This window comes from Rhineura floridana, chromosome 4 (genome assembly GCF_030035675.1).
Source record: "Rhineura floridana isolate rRhiFlo1 chromosome 4, rRhiFlo1.hap2, whole genome shotgun sequence".
Lineage (NCBI taxonomy): Eukaryota > Metazoa > Chordata > Lepidosauria > Squamata > Rhineuridae > Rhineura > Rhineura floridana.
This window is the reverse complement of record NC_084483.1, coordinates 210,131,829-210,147,075: the sequence shown is the minus strand read 5'-3', so window position 1 is coordinate 210,147,075 and position 15,247 is coordinate 210,131,829. Positions and strand designations below refer to the sequence as shown.

The 15,247-nt window shown below is 53.8% G+C and overlaps 1 protein-coding gene across 4 annotated transcripts in view; it reads right to left on the bottom strand.

The window, feature by feature from the left end:
- Positions 1-15,003, bottom strand: part of KIF3C (kinesin family member 3C) — a 56,907-nt gene extending 41,904 nt beyond the window's left edge. For 3 of the 4 annotated variants that reach the window (XR_009762456.1, XM_061625909.1, XM_061625911.1), the window contains exon 1: positions 13,056-15,002. Coding sequence is in view for 3 of the 4 variants with exons in the window: in XM_061625909.1 (XP_061481893.1) it covers positions 13,056-14,468 (1,413 nt within the window). In the remaining variant the exon portion in view is untranslated. Of the gene's footprint in view, positions 1-13,055 lie in introns of all 4 variants that reach the window. The other variant, XM_061625910.1, reaches the window with a different exon arrangement.
- Between the last annotated feature and the right edge of the window lie 244 nt (positions 15,004-15,247).

Here is a 15,247-nt window from a genome sequence, read left to right as displayed (position 1 = left end):
CAGCAGTGAGCAGTGGGTTCCCTGTAAGTCGGGCAGTAGAATTTGCTCCCGGTTTTAGTCCAAACTTTTGAGGAGCTGTCCAAGGTGCTGAACCCACACACCTGAAACCTTGGGCTAAAACCTGGAGCAGATTCCACTGCCCGACTGACATGGAGCCACCACCGCCACTGGCAGTGAGTTGACTATTTCTCATCTCTTGATATATTTTTTTCCCAGAGATTGTGAGACTCAACAATATGAACTGCTAAATGCCACATGATTGTCAGTCTGGGGATCACCAAAACCCTCTTTGGGAATGCATCTCCCTTTCATTACTCAAGAAGCATTTCATCTACCATATAAGGACCAATAAACTGTTATTCCCCCCCTTTTAAATCAAAACATTATTTATTTATTTATTGTATTTATATACCACCCCATTGCCGAAGCTCTCTGAGCGGTTTACAGCGGTCATGCTTTCTTTCCTCTCCCACTTCTCTCCCTGGAATATGCGGAAGGGACCATCCCTATAAGAAGAATTCTCAGCCAGTCTATGTAGCTTATCAGTCTGTCATCTACAAGAGCCAGAGGCACCTCTGGGGAGGCATTATGGGAGGGGGGGGAAGAGAGAGAATGAGAGAGAGAAACCTCCTTCCTCTTCCCCCAGATCTTGCTGCAGACAATGCTGATGGCTTGGGTGCTTCTTGTGGCTGGTAGCCACTGGCCATCACTGATCCCCCTCTGCACCTTAATCCAATTCTTTTAAAACGCTGTTTGTGCTGCCAGAGGGTCCCACGGCAAGCACACATTCCACAGGATGTGTGAAGGAGGCCTCAGTCCCACTTGTCTGCCTTAAGCCAGCTGCTGCCAGCTTGAGCGGTGTCAGGAAAAGACCTGGAGTCCTTGGGCTGTTGAAAGTTCCAAGAATGCACCCCCTCCGCCCTTTGCTCCTCTCTACCTCCACCTCGAGGCCTCCCTGTGAACTCTCCGGTTTGCTTAAGGGCAAAGGTACGACTACCCCATTAGGGGCAATCCCAGGCTGCTTGATGCCATCTCAGTGGAGGCTGCCCTGTTAGGGCAACCCAGGGACTGCTCCCACCAGCCTCAGTCTGCCCTCAGCCAGCCCCCGCCTGCCTGCCTGCCTCCTTCTTACCTACGCCCCGCCCAGGGGGTGGCCCTGGCTGTCAGCTTCCCCCTCCTTGGCCTCAGTTTTGCCTTTGGAAAAGTCCGGTAGAGACAAAGCTAGGATTGGCTGGCTCCACCTGTCATTGGCTTTGACGCCACTGACCGTTCCGCCCTCCCCTGCTTCCCATCCCCCCTGTCCCAGGGGCATCAGCCGCCACTCTGCCATCTGCTGGGGCTGATCTTCAGGGCTGGCTTCCCTAAGCAGTGATGCCACATGACCAACCACTGCCTCAGGATCCCTTGCAATGGCACAGAAGAGATGGGGGCACTGCTTTCAGATTGCAAGGGGAACACCTGGGGAGTCCCTTTCAGACCGCACACGACTGCTTCAGGGGGCCCCTGGGAGGCAGCTGCTCTGACCAAGTCTTAGGACGGCTTGAGCCACTTGCTGACCTTGTATGCATGCAAGTGGCCAGTGTGTGCATGCTGGAACTGGACCACAGAATTGCAAGGGGTCCCAGGAAGCACCTGACCTCTGCCCAGAAGCAAAAGGTGCTTTAAACGTGAAAGAATCCTATTTTTCAGGGCATGGAGTAGGATAGTTTCAAGCTTAAAGCACCCTCAGCAGACTCCCAGCCAACCCTTCCTCAACATTCCTGGGCAACTTACTACACCAATGACCTTGTCACATAGCTTGTGGGTGTAGGTGTGAATGCATCTGTAAAACAGAGGAAGAGTCGCATGCTCACAAAGCAGACTTTCTTGAAAGTGTACGGCCCATAACTGAAACAGTCAGTGTGGAATTCATTTTCCAGATATTGCAGACTCTCAGGTTGCTCAGTACACACATGGAGCGCTCCCCGTGGCCATGCCTCCTCAGTCCATTGTGCCAGTCCATTCTGCATATCATGCTGAAAACATGATGGAAAATTACTCCCAGTCTTTAAATGGGCATTCCCTGCTTTCAGGTGTAAATGACCACCCCAGGTTTAAACTAATCATTAGCTCTGACAAGAAAATCAAATAGCTTGCAACGTTTCCTCGCAGCTCAGGTTGCCCGAGAGCTCCTTTGACTGACATGATCTCCCCAGATTCGTGGAGGGGATAAGCCACACCAGAACACAGGGACCTAGGAAGTCGCCTTTGGCCCACTTAGCACAGGGCTGTCTGTTACGCTGACTGGAAACAGCCTGCCAGGGCTTCAGGCAGGCAACATGGCCACGCTTACCTGGCGGGGACCGAACCTTGTGGGTCCTCCTGCATGCAAGGAGTGATCAGCCTGGCTGGCCATTGCGGGAACGCAGCGCTGGACTAGATGGGCTTTTGGCCTGATCCAGCAGCCAGCTCTTCTTAGGTTCTTAAGACAGATTATTATTATTATTGTTGTTGTTGTTGTTGTTGTTATTATATCCCTCCCTTTATCCCAGCAGGAGCCCAGGGTGGCAGACACGCTACGAATGAGCTACAGTCCTTTTCCAGAGCTGGGGTGGGGAACCTTTTCCACCCAGGGCCACTTTCCTTCTAGACAACCTTCTGTGTGCCAAACGCCATTACCAGACAGGGCCAGAGGTTAAAGCGAGTGGAGCAATAAAGGTGAATTTCACCTTTGTGCAGTGAGCTGCTCCCTCCACAACTCACTCCCCCCTCTTTGCCTTCCAGCCGGCAAGCCAGACGCATGAGGACAAAGACCCATCCCAGCTGGGCAAAAGGGAGGTGCAAAGCAGGGCTGGGAGGGGTGTGGCTCAGGAGGGGGTGTGGCCTCTGGTGAATCCCAAGGGCCAGGCAGAGAGGCCTGGAGGGCCGCATTGGGCCACTGGGCCCCAGGTTCCCCACGCCTGTGCTAGAGCGACCGTTCTCCCCAAGGGCGCTTCCACGTGAGTGGTTTTTGGTGTTCCCCAATTGTTGCTCTTCTGCTCTGAGCTACGTGTGGCTCTTTGGGGGCGGTGGGTGGGGCACACACAGCACGTTGTCCTTTGTGTAGATCCTACAATGCTCCATTCACATTAGCCATGCTGGTGGGGAGAGGACAGTTCATCTGAGCACCCAGTTTCTTAAAACAATTTAAATGTTTATTTATTAAATTTATATCCTCCCTCCCTCCCAGAAGGAGGCCAGAGTAGCAAAAAGAAATGGCTTTAAAGCATTTTTTTAAAAGTTCAGTGTACCGTGTGATTGCATCCCTAACTTCTGAGTTCTGTGGCTGCCTTTGCCAGCCAGGTGCCCTCCAGATGTTTTGGTCTGCAACTCCCATCAACTCCTCAGCTAGCACAGCTGTCTGATGCTGGGCTAGTTGAAGCCCAACTAGGTGGCATAGGCACCCTGGTGTAAATACAGCATTTTCCCAACCAACTCCTTTCCACTTCAAAAAAATCAACCTGTCCATGTAATTTTGGGAGGGAGGGAGAGCTCTGGGTCAACGGAAGCTACTTTAGGAGAAAATGGGATGTCACTGAACAAGCAGAGAGAATTAAAACGAGGCAGAGGCCACTCCCACCTCTACAATTCTCTCATGGATTCATTTCCTTATGTACCCACAGAGCAGAGAAGATTCGCCTCTCTGCCAGCCCTCCCAGGAGCAGGGAAAAAACAGCCTCACAGCACTTTTACTTTAGACTGCCAAATGGCTGTCATTAAGATGGGATGGATGTGTAAAGAAGGCTCTTTTATATGGCAAAGACCCTGCATGCATGTGTGCCTGTGGGCGCACGTGTGGGCCTGCATGTTTACATACGTGAGCGCAGACATGCGTGCGCATGCGTGCACCCAGGGTTACCTTGCTGCAGCAGCCCTGACAGGATGCCTGTCTATGAGGGCCAGCGCCAGAGAGGGCTCATGGAAGACAGGAAAAGAGACAAGAGATCTCCAGGGATCGAGGATGTTCCACAGGGAGGGTCCCCTCACCAACAAGGCCCAGCCACCTGGCCATGAAGGAGGGGTATGGCCTGGCCATGGGGCAGGGGGAGCACAGGGAAGTGCCCATCTGAGGCTTGTGGAATCCCAAGAAATAAAAACAGAACCCACTTTTCTCTTTTGTGAGGTAAATATATTCAGAGTGTGGAGTGCTATGGTAACGGGGCCTGCCTAAATGCCACCAAAGGGGGTGCCTTACAAATCTTGCTCTTGAGAAGAGAATTCCCTGCTATGCTCGGCGGAGTCAGTTGCTCAGCAACAAGTTCTCCTCCCACCATTTCCCGCTGGAGATGCTTTGCTCACAGAGTTGGTGTGTTGATCCATGTGTCTTGCTCTCCAGCTCCCAAGATTCTCCTGCCTTCATCTTTTCTATCCGCACTCCTATTGGCGCCGCCACCCTGGGCCAACTGAAAGCGGCTGCCATGGGTCCTCCTGCCCCCTCTGCTTGCCAGGCATCTGCACCAACCCACTGATTGAGGAGGTAGCCCAAATTTGTGCAGCTAAGGTTCATGGGATAGATGGACAGGTGGACACCCAGCCTGCAAATGTGTTTTGAAAAGGCAACGCATCCACAACTGGGGGAGCAGCAGCCACCATGAGCCACAGAGGAAGGTGGATTGGCTCTGACATTGGCCTGACTGATGGAGCTATCTGGGTTCCTCTTATTTAGGGTTATGTGCACTCACAGGGCTGCCAACAGACAGGTAGAAAGGGTCCATTTCTACCGGGCCCAGGGCAGCAGGGCCCCCCGACTCTTAGCTTTCATTTATAAAAAAGTTTCTAAGTGCTCCAGAACAAAAGTTAATATGCCAAAATGTGAGCCACCCTTCTCCCACAGTTACTGTGAAATGAACTAGTCGACAGCTCCAATCCCTGTCATTTCAGGTTTTTAGCCAATGAATGAAGTCAGAGCTGTGATGGACAAGGGATTTGTTAAACACTAAGCAATACCCACAGACCCTTGAGAGTGCTGAAAAGAGCTGCCTTTTCCTGCTTGTCTCTGCATATTTGTTAATGGTGTGCGAGTGCACATTAAGTGAGTTGAGTAAGCTTATAGCTTGCAGCAGCAGCATGTGTGCCTGCCTGCCTAGTTTTCTCTCTCTGTGTGCATCCAGCACAAGATCCAGAAGATTAAAGAAGCACACACAGGACAGCAGGATAGTGGTAGGCATGCACAGTAAACCATTTCAGTGATGATTACAATAAAGGTGAACATGCAGATTTTAAAAAAATTATTTGCAAAAAAATAGCATACTACCTATCAAATAATTATTGGACAGAAATAAAAAAGTGTACATGCAGCTGATGATGCCATTACAATGTGTAGTCATACAAGTTTTAATTTTCCTGGGCTGCTGAACAGGGCAGTTTGTCTAATTCATAGCCTGTTTTAAAAACCTTCCCAAAATGAGGCTTTAATTCTATTCTCACTTTTCTGGGAGGACATCTACAATCCTAATTCCACACATCTCTTCCCCCCCCAATCCTATTTTGAGGCAATTAGACAGGGCTTACTTAGGTGTCACTGCTGTTGTTTAGTAGGAATGACCAACGGGTTTTCACAATACCCTGTTATATGAGGTATATGTATTTTTACATCGTTTACATTGGATTCCTGCATTGAGCAGGGTGTTGGACTCGATGGCCTTATAGGCCCCTTCCAACTCTATGATTCTATGATCTCCTGTGTGTGTCTATGAGCCTTTCCATCAACCCAGTGAGGTAGGTTAGGCTGAGAGTTGGTTCAGTCAAGCTGCACATTCTTAGAGTTGCGTATGCTTAGTATGTGTGTGTGTGTTGTTAAGTTGGGTTTTTTTGGTAATTTGTAAAATATCAGGACTATGGAATGTTGCAGTTCCATACCAAAGCAATTGGAGGGACTGCCTTTGTGCCTGACTCCGCAACTGCATGGTTTGTGAATATGACATATTTGCACCTTGCTTTTCTTCCTGGGTCCTCCCTTCCCCTTTTATTTATTCATTTATTTATTTATTACATTTGTATACTGCCGCATAGCCAAAGCTCTCTGGGCGGTTTACAACTAAAAAAATATATACAAATTTAAAAACACATTAAAAAAAACTATTTAAAAACACATGCTAAAATGCCTATGAGGCAACCCTATGAGGAAGGTTAGAGTTGGTTCAGTCAAGCTGCACAAGTTTTTTTAGCTGCTCCTATCTTTTACCATTATTTTAATGTTTTAATGTTATTTGATAATTATATTATTATAGGTTTGGGGCTATTTATAACTGTTGTAAAATGCCGTGTGAGGGCAGGAACTCTGAAAGGCTGGTTAGAATCTGTTCAATAAATACATCTTAAATCAAGACTGTGGATTCAAAATAACTGTTCATGTTGGTAATATATGTACCAAGCAGCAGTTCTTGCCAACAGATTGCCGGGAGGTATGGGGCAAGGAAATGTAGGGGGTCCTATCTACATACAGTGTACTGGGCTCAGGAAATCCTGGTGGCACCCCTGCGTACTCCATACACACGCAAAACAAAATTCTGGACTAAGGAAAGGTGAATTCTGCATCCAGAGCTTTTTTTGCATCCTTGGTGCTGTGGTTTTTACTATTTTCCAGTATTCTAGTGTTGCTGATCATGGGGAATGGCAAAGAGCTACAGAGGGCCCTTGACCAACCGGCCATCCTCTGGCTCCTGAGATTTCACCAGACACTGGCTCTATGCTTTCAAGCCTATCTTTGCCACCATAAGTGCTAGAAACTTGCTTTCTTTTTTAAATGAAAGCTGAAATTCCCAAGAAGCACACTTGTGCTCCTTTCACAGCATCCTGTGCTTGTCCTCTGTTCCTACAGAACTGCAACCCATACACACAACCTTGCCATAGTGAGAGGGATGTAGTAAATATGAGCTGAGCTAAAAGCTATCCCCAACAGCACCCTTCCATTTAAATGCCAGCAAGATAAACGAATAGGGCTTTGTCCCCCCCCCCGCCCGCCAGCCACCCAGTGTGATTAGTACAATGCTGCTGCGGTCTTCTCCGCCCAACTGTTCTGCTAGCAAGAAACAAGTCTCCAAGGCCTCAGTGCCTGCACATGCAGAGTCATTCCCAGAGGAAGCCCAGTCTGGAGCCCAAGTTACTCTGCCTACGACTCACCCCCTGTTCGCTGTCAAAATTAGGTCAGCCTTCTCTTGCAATTGTGTTTCTAAAGATTGCGGCTCAGAAATGACGCCTTCGTGCAATGCCCGGAAGTCAGAATGCACATACAACAAACAGATTAAAAAAAAAAAAATCCTGCAAATGGAAACCAACTATGAAGGTGTCCAAACATAAGAGCCAGAGAGGAAAACAAGAGGGCTTGGGGAGGAAGAGCGTCAAAGGCTGAATTGCTTTGCTGTGGCTCAGCAGAAGACCACATGCACAGCATTGAGGGGGGGAAGAAAAGGCCTGGGCTTCTTCCCCACTAAAGCCACATTGGTTAGCCATTGGCCTGGAACGCGGGAGAATGGCTCCTAGTGACCAGGCCACTGGCCTGATTTGGCCCCGCAAGGCCTTGCATTGCTCCAAGCAGCTGCACCCCACCATCTGAACCCCTTGCCATGTGGTGGGGGTTGATGGGCTACATGTGGTGCATTTTATTTTGCTGCTGAAAATCCCCAAGCCATTCCTGAGAAAGGCAACATTTTGCAGAGGTTGATTGATCCACCAGCAGAGCCTTGCTGTTGGCCTCTTGCCTCAGGTGAGCAGCAAATGTCCCCAAGTAAGCAGAAGAGGCTGCCCTATTCCCCTGCCATTCACTCCCCTCCAGCCAAGGAGCCCCTTTGCACCTCCTGGCCTGGGAAACACAGCAAAGAAGTTCTTGGGTGGCTGACTGAGTTATCTTTCTTCCACTTCCCTCTGACTGTGCTGGCAGCACCACCACCAGGGAACCAGTGTTACTCCAAGCCATTCACCTGGTATTCCCCACTCTGAGTGGCAGCAGCTTTGCAGGGCCTTGCCTGAGGTGGCCCCTCTAGCTAAGCGCTTTGCCTTGATTATGCCTGGGGTTGAACCTGGGACCTTCTCCATACAGAGCAGGGCTTCTGTTCAAGCTCTGGTTTGCTCTCTGGATATTCCCAGGTTATGCTGTGCCCGCAGGAGCATTTCGTTTTGGGAAGCAAAAGGTGTCTGTTCAAAACTGGAATGAGGACAGGGGCTAAGTGGGAAGGAAATGGCTCAGCTGAAGAACACAAGGAGAGGGAAAGCCAGACAGTCCCCAGGAAAAGCCATGCAGAACAGCAGTAAAAAGGAAGGTGTGGGGGGTGGGCAGAATCACTGGCTACTGGAGAAAGACCCCAATCACCTGGCAGCGGACCTCAGGATTTGGAGGAAGGAAGGGGAGGAACAGGCTGGGGGAGAGGGAGGGGGGAGGGACAGACACCTAACACTGAAATGGAGTCTTTGCCTAATTATCCATTGGAGATGTTCTCCAGTGTGGCGTAGTGGTTAAGGTGCTGGACTACGATTTATTAAGTGTGATCCTCTGTGCGATGAGTGAACAGATGTGTTTGTATCACAGGGCTGGGCTGTAGGCAATGGGTTGAACCCAATGAAGTCCTTGGGCTCACGGAATATCTTCTGTTCCTGCAACGGAACTTGCTTACTCTTGTTTGGTTCTGCCGGCTCAGCAGTACCTGGATGGGAAATTATGTAGCAGCTATACGCAAGGAGAGAAGCAGTGTGCCGTCGTGGTTAGAGTGTTGGACTACGACCTGGGAGAGCAGGGTTCGAATCCCCACACAGCCATGCAGCTCCCTGGGTGACCTTGGGCCACTCACTGCCTCTCAGCCTCAGAGGGAGGCCATGGTAAACCCCCTCTGAATACCGCTTGCCATGAAAACCCTATTCGTAGGGTCACCATACGTCGCGATCGCCTTGAAGGCAGCCCATTTCCATTTTTACCTATACCTTGGACATCCTAAATATATATATTTACAGCATCTGTCTTTTCTCTCTCGGTCACCGTGGGCTTCTAGCACCCCAGGCAGCCCCCTCCCCTTCCTAGGGTGGATATGGGGCAGCAGGCATGCACTCAAAGCCACCTTGCAGGGGCTGAGAGGCAGCAGCTTCCTAAAGACCCCCCCTTCCCCTCAGGGAGTTCATGGAGGGCCGGACCAGCCCTGAGAGCCCAGAGAAAGGGAACGTGGACTGGGCTGGCCCAGGTGTTGAGCCCGGGTGTCTGTCGAGGCCCCATTCATTTTCAACTACTCTGCAAGGCTGGATTTGTAAAAGTTGTGCCTGCCACTCCTCTGTGCGTGTGCGCACATGTCTTGGATGCGCTGTGTGACCACCCCTGTCTTTGCAAAGCTGCCTCTCTTCAGGAGACAAGGGGGTCCTTTCTTCTCAAGGCTGCGTGGGCTGAGAGCCACGCCGCTAGTGGCATTGTCCTTGTTCACTGAGAGGGTGGGCAACTGTGCCGGACAGAGGGGCCATTCATGCAGGGCGCTGCTTCAGCCCTGTGCCCCTTGGCCTGTAGTTAGCTGCAAGGGGTCAGGCAGATGCTGCAGGCATCCGTTTGAAGCCCACCAAGAATTCCTCTTTGGGGCAGGATGCCTTGGGAGTCTGAGCCCAAGCTTAGCCCTGGGATATCTCCAGAAATAACATGCAAGAGAGTGCCTCTGAGCATATGCAAAGTGCAACCACTGCTAACATCCAGCTATCTGGGATTAGAGCAAATGGGTTCCACGCTGTCTCCACAGAGGAACAAGAGATGTCAGCAGCCTGGGAATAACTCTGGGTAAAATTTTGGTGGGAGGAAGCTCCCCCCCCCCGGATGTCTCACCAAAGCCTTCTCTTTCTTGGTGGCAGGAGAGGGAGAAACGACGCTGCTGCCTCCCACCCCCAGCTCCAGCACTTGCAAATAATGAAAATATGTGAATGCATGGAATGTGGCGAGTTTTCTCCCCTCTCCTAAATGCCAGCCGAGGGTCAGGATTGCAGTGGGCGAGGTTTAACCCTTTCACCCTGCTGCAGTCCCATTGAAGACCCCCCTCCACCCCCCACAGCTGCTATCAGCCCTGGGAAGGAAGCTTCGCCGGCAATGAAACTCACCGCCAGCTCTCCTTCCCCTACGTGAGATTGTCGGGATTTGCAGCCACTCTCTGAGGTTTAAGGGAGAGAGCCACCAGACAGCCAGGCCCTGCAGCTGAGTCCCAAGCATGTGCTTCGACACTGGGCTCCTGTTGCCTCCGCTTCCCCCCCCACTTTGCCCAGCATGACCCCCCTAGGGGGCCTTCCCCCATCCGCATCTAGCCTGGGCCTGGCTTTGAGCCAGGAGTCCCAGAGAACGTAAAGGAGAGTGCATCTGGGCACGCGCAGAGCACTGCTTCCACAACAGGGAGTAGCCAAAAGAAACCCTTCCCCACCAAAGATTTAGGGAGGAGTCTTCAGCCCTCTCAGGTGTCCCACCCACGGCTGGTTGGATCCTGAGGATCATTCCTGTCACCCAACAAACACTTTTTGTGCCGTTGGAAACAGGGCAGGCTGAAGGGTGCAGGACTGCTCCCATTTACCCCCTCTGCCTCTCTTCAGGATGCAGGCTCTGTGGGCCATGCGTGGAGCTTGGCGACAGAGCCACTGTGTGCCACAATCCACCTTCACTCATCAGCTGAACGGTACCTGACAGTGTGAAGAGAGAAGAGCCTTCGTGTGCAAGGGTCAATTGTGGTGGTTCCTTGGGAATGATGGGACAGCAGTTTGCCCAGAGGCACTCTCTTCTAGGTTCTCCCAGAGTCTTGGTGCTCAAAGCCAAACCCCAGGGATCCTTGAGCGAGACTCAAGGGCCCTCCGCCTGGGCACCAAGAAGACAGAGCTTGTGGGTGATTCAAGGCTCCCCGCTTGAGACATCGTAGGTTGAGTGAGGCCTGGGCTCTAGAATGACCTCTGGGGTCGAGGGCTGAGATGGGGTTAAGGATTCTGTGCAGGAATCAATGCCTCCAAGCAAGGAGAGGTGGCCAGCCCAGAGCACCACCCCCTGCTTGTTCACCCACGTGGCTTGCTACTGTTACACAGAGATAAGGGCTCCTTTCGGGAAGAAAGTCCAGATATAAATCCAGGAATAAATGAATAAATGTAAACAAGCAAGCATTCTAACCACGCTCAGAGTCACCCTCTTTATTATGCTTTCACATGCCTAAATTAAGCCTTTGTCTACTGCATTAAGAGCCACTAGTCCATCGAGCTCAGTATGTCTGCACTGACCGGCAGCAGTGGCTCTCCACCGATTCAGGCAAGAGCCTCTCCCAGCTCTGCCTGCAGATTGAATCTGGGACCTCTGCATGCAAAGCAGATGCGCTGCAACGGAGCTACGATGGCCCTTCCGCATGTCTGATGAAAATAGACAGGGCGGGGATGGGAGGGTTGAGCAGGATTTCTAGAAGGAGAATGTCATCTCCTCTCACTTTTCATTTATTCCGTTTTCACTCTATCCTCCCTCCAATGAGGCTCAGATAAGGAGAAAGATTTTCACACACACACACACTTTATCCTCACAACCACCTTCTGAGGTAGGCTAGCCTGAGCAATGCCAAGTGGTGCAAGGTCACCCGGTGACCCTCCTGGATAAGCAAGGCTCTCAGCCTGGGTCTTCCTAATCTATTGGCTTAGTAAATGTTGTGTTGGTTGCTGGGGGGGGCAGGCACTGACCACTGACACTGACCACTGAACAGAGTCTCCTTCCTGAAGCACGGAATTCTTGTGTTCTCTACCAACGGAGGACTGGGGCAGGAGGGGGGCCCAGTGGCTGGGAGCAAGGTTCTCCGGGAGTGGGGTTTTGGAGGCAGGACTCCTGCCTTCTCTCCTGGACCTCACTATGAAGTTGGGCTTGTGCACCGTCCCCGTCCCCCCCCGCGAGGGCTGTGCATGGAGTTCCCGAAGGTGTGAATGTGCCAAGGGTGCTCTGCCTGACAAGATCATACTGCGCAATGGCAAGGCCCGCAGAGAGGGCTGGAGGCCACGCCTGGCGCTAGGGGGCAGGCAGCCCCATGTTTGGGGCAGGAGCCACACCCTGATCCACAGGGTGCTCTTCGCTCAGGCTTGGGACGGGGTGGGCAGCCCAGGGCACACACTGTGCTTGCCCACAGGAATGGACAGCAAAGGGAGATCCAGGGCAGAGAAGCCCTCGACGGCTCCCCCACTCCTCTCGGTACATCAGGAGGGGGGAGAGAAGGGGCCAAAACTGGGGGGGGGAGGTTCTCGCCTGGGACTTTGAACCCGAAGATGCTGCAGGCAATGCGTCCTGCCAAGCAGGCAGGCAGGCTGCTGTTCGTGTCAACACCCACTTGCAGAGACAAAAGGAGCCCCCTCGGAACTGTGGGATCCTATTAGCTGTTCCTCCCCCCCCCCCCCCGCTCCGCTGGCCAATGCCTGAGTGGGAGGTCACCTCCACACAGCAAGGGATCCCGTAGCGTCCTCTGCAATGCTTTTGTTGTTGTGTGTGACGGGTGCCGATTAGCCCAAACCACCAGCGCTGAACACCAAAGGCCCCCCCCCCGGATTTGTTGCCCCCTTCCCCGGTTCAGCCACTCCCACTCCCAGGCCAGATGGAGGAGCCTCTGGCAGCCTCTGCAAGGAAATCCGATACACGATGACACATAAACAGAAGCAGGCAGGAGGTCCAGTGGTTGCTGCAGCCGGTGCAAGCCTGATGTTGACACAAGGCACATTGTGGCCCAGCTGCCAGAGCACTAGCCACGCACCTCTGAAGCCACCCTAAGCAACACAGCCCCATCCTTCTACTCCGGGTTAGGGAGTTATTCGGCATCCCAACCCTCCCGCTGGCTCCCTTGCCAGTTAGAGTGCCTGCCTCACCTCTGACAGAAGGAGATGTGTTGGCACGAGGGATGGGAAATCCAAGCCCACCGGGCTGGCTAAAGCTTGCTGAATTATATCAAGCTTTCATGAATGTGGGCCTGTGGACACCCTGGATGGCATTTGGGAAGCCTTTCTGCCCTTGGTGCCTCACCTGCATCATGGGAATACAGCGGCCTACCTCATAGGGCTGTAGTAGAGATGGCCAAATGGAGGACGCTCACCTTGTACTTGGTGGCCAGCAGCTGGGTGGCTTCCTGCTCTTTCCGGAGTTCCTCAATCATCTTCTCCTTCTCCAGGAGCAGCTTCTGCTTCTCCTCGCTCACCAGGCTGCGGTCGTCCTGGATGGCGGCTTTCTCCTCTTCCAGCCTCAACTTCTGCTCCTTCAAGTAATTCTTCATGTTCTTCTCCAGGCCCCCGTCCTCGTTGTCCTCCGCCTCTTCTGCCTCGGGGGTCCCGTCCCCTCCCGCCGCCTTCTTCCTCCGGCTGTTCCTCCGCCGCTTCTCACTCAGCATTCCCCGTTTCTCCAGCTGGGCCTTCAGGCGGACAATCTCCTCCTGGAACTCGCGCAGCAGCGTGTCTTTGGGGTCCTCATTGACCCTGGGCTTGTTCTTGATGTTTTTGGCCCTGTTGGCAAACCGGAGGGTCGACAAGCTCTCGTCGTAGCTGTGGGAGGCCGGGCCCAGTGTGGCCACCATGATGGTCTTGGCATTGCCCCCGAGGGAGTCCTGCAGGAGACGGGTGAGCTTGGAGTCCCTGTAGGGGATGTGGGTGCTCTTCCCGTCCACCAGGGCAGAGATGACGTTGCCCAGAGCAGAGAGGGAGAGGTTGATCTTGGAGGCCTCCTTCGGCCGCTCCCCTTGGGAGCCCATCTTGCTCTGCCGCTCACTCCCGGCCAAGTCCACCAGGTTGAGCTTCCCTACCCGGATATGGTCCTCTCCGTCTGGGCCCACCTCGCTGCACTCCACTGTGATGACAAAGATGGCGTGTGAGCGGGAGCTGTACTCGTTCATGTTGGTGCTGCCCACTGACCTGGTTTGGTTTCCCAAGTTCATGACGTGTTCAATTTCTTTGACATTTTTAGTGACAAAGGAAGACAGGTCCTTGAGGTACACCCCGGTGTCCGGGTTCTCTTTCAGCTCTATCTTCTTGCTCTGGTCTTTGGCCAAGAGGTCCCGAATCTCCTCCTGGTAGATCTCCAAGTAGGACGCCCTGACCAAATACTGCTGGTTCTGCGAGCGAGAGATGTGGGTGAAAATGTGCTCGAAGGAGATGGGGATGACCCCTCTCTTCTCGGGGTCAGCCCAGACCCCTTGCATAGTGTAGGTCTTCCCGGTGCCAGTCTGGCCGTAGGCAAAGATGGTGCCGTTGAACCCTTGCAGGACTGAGTCCACTAAGGGCCGGACAGTCTCGTCGTAGAGGTCGGCCTGCTTGGAGCTGGCATCATAGACGGCGTCAAAGGTGAAGGTTTTGGCCAGCTCCCCCGGAGAGGCCTTGGGGTTCCGGATGGTCACCTGGCCCAACTTCACGTCCATGTCCAGGATCCGCTCGTAGCCAGCGGCTTCCTCCTTCCTGCTCATCGGGCGGCAGCGGACCACCACCTTCAGGGCCTCGCTGGCCCTGGGCTTGCTCGCCATCTCGAACCCGCCGGCTGCCCTTCCTGCCCCCCCCCGGCTCCTCGTGCCCTTTGGCTGTCAGGGATGGCCGGCAGGGGGCTTGGAGGGCATGAGGGCAGCCCCTGCGGCGCTGACAGGAGGCGGGAGGCTGCGGCTAGCGGGCCCTGCTTTGGGCACAATGGATGCAGTGAGGCGAGCGAGAGCCACTCATCAGGGCATCCCGCCCTGCGGCGCAGAGCCGCCACCCCGGCTCATCCCGCCGCCGGCAGGGCAGGGTGAGTGGGCTGCTTCCTCCCTTCCTTCCTCCCTTCCTCGCCTTTCCCTCTAATGCTTGGACCTGCCGGCCAGAGGCTCCTCCAGGCGACGGTGCCGGGCAGGGCTCCCCAGTCCCCGCGCGGGATGCTCATTCATCGCCGCCGCCGCCGCCGCCGCCGCCCTGGGAGGATACGAGAGGAGGAGGAGGGAGGGAAACAGAAGGGCGGGGGGGCGAGGCTGCTGCTGCTGCTGCCGCCGCCGCCGCGCTGGTGGGAGCGCGCGCGCGCGCAAGCGGGCGGGCGGGCGCCTGGCTTGCGGGCATGGAAAGCGGAGGGGGGAAGAGGCGGGCAGGCTCCCTCTCGCCCCCCAGACCCCGCCCCCAGCAGGCGGGGAGCAGCAGCCCCCTCGGCCGCCCCGCCCACCTCGGGCAACGCATGCTGGGGGATGTAGTCCTGCCTTTGTTGCAGGCGGCCTCCCTGCTCCGGGGCTGGTGCAGGAAGGGCCGGGCGGGCGCCCTGAGAGGGGTCGCTCCGAGCCGACGGGGC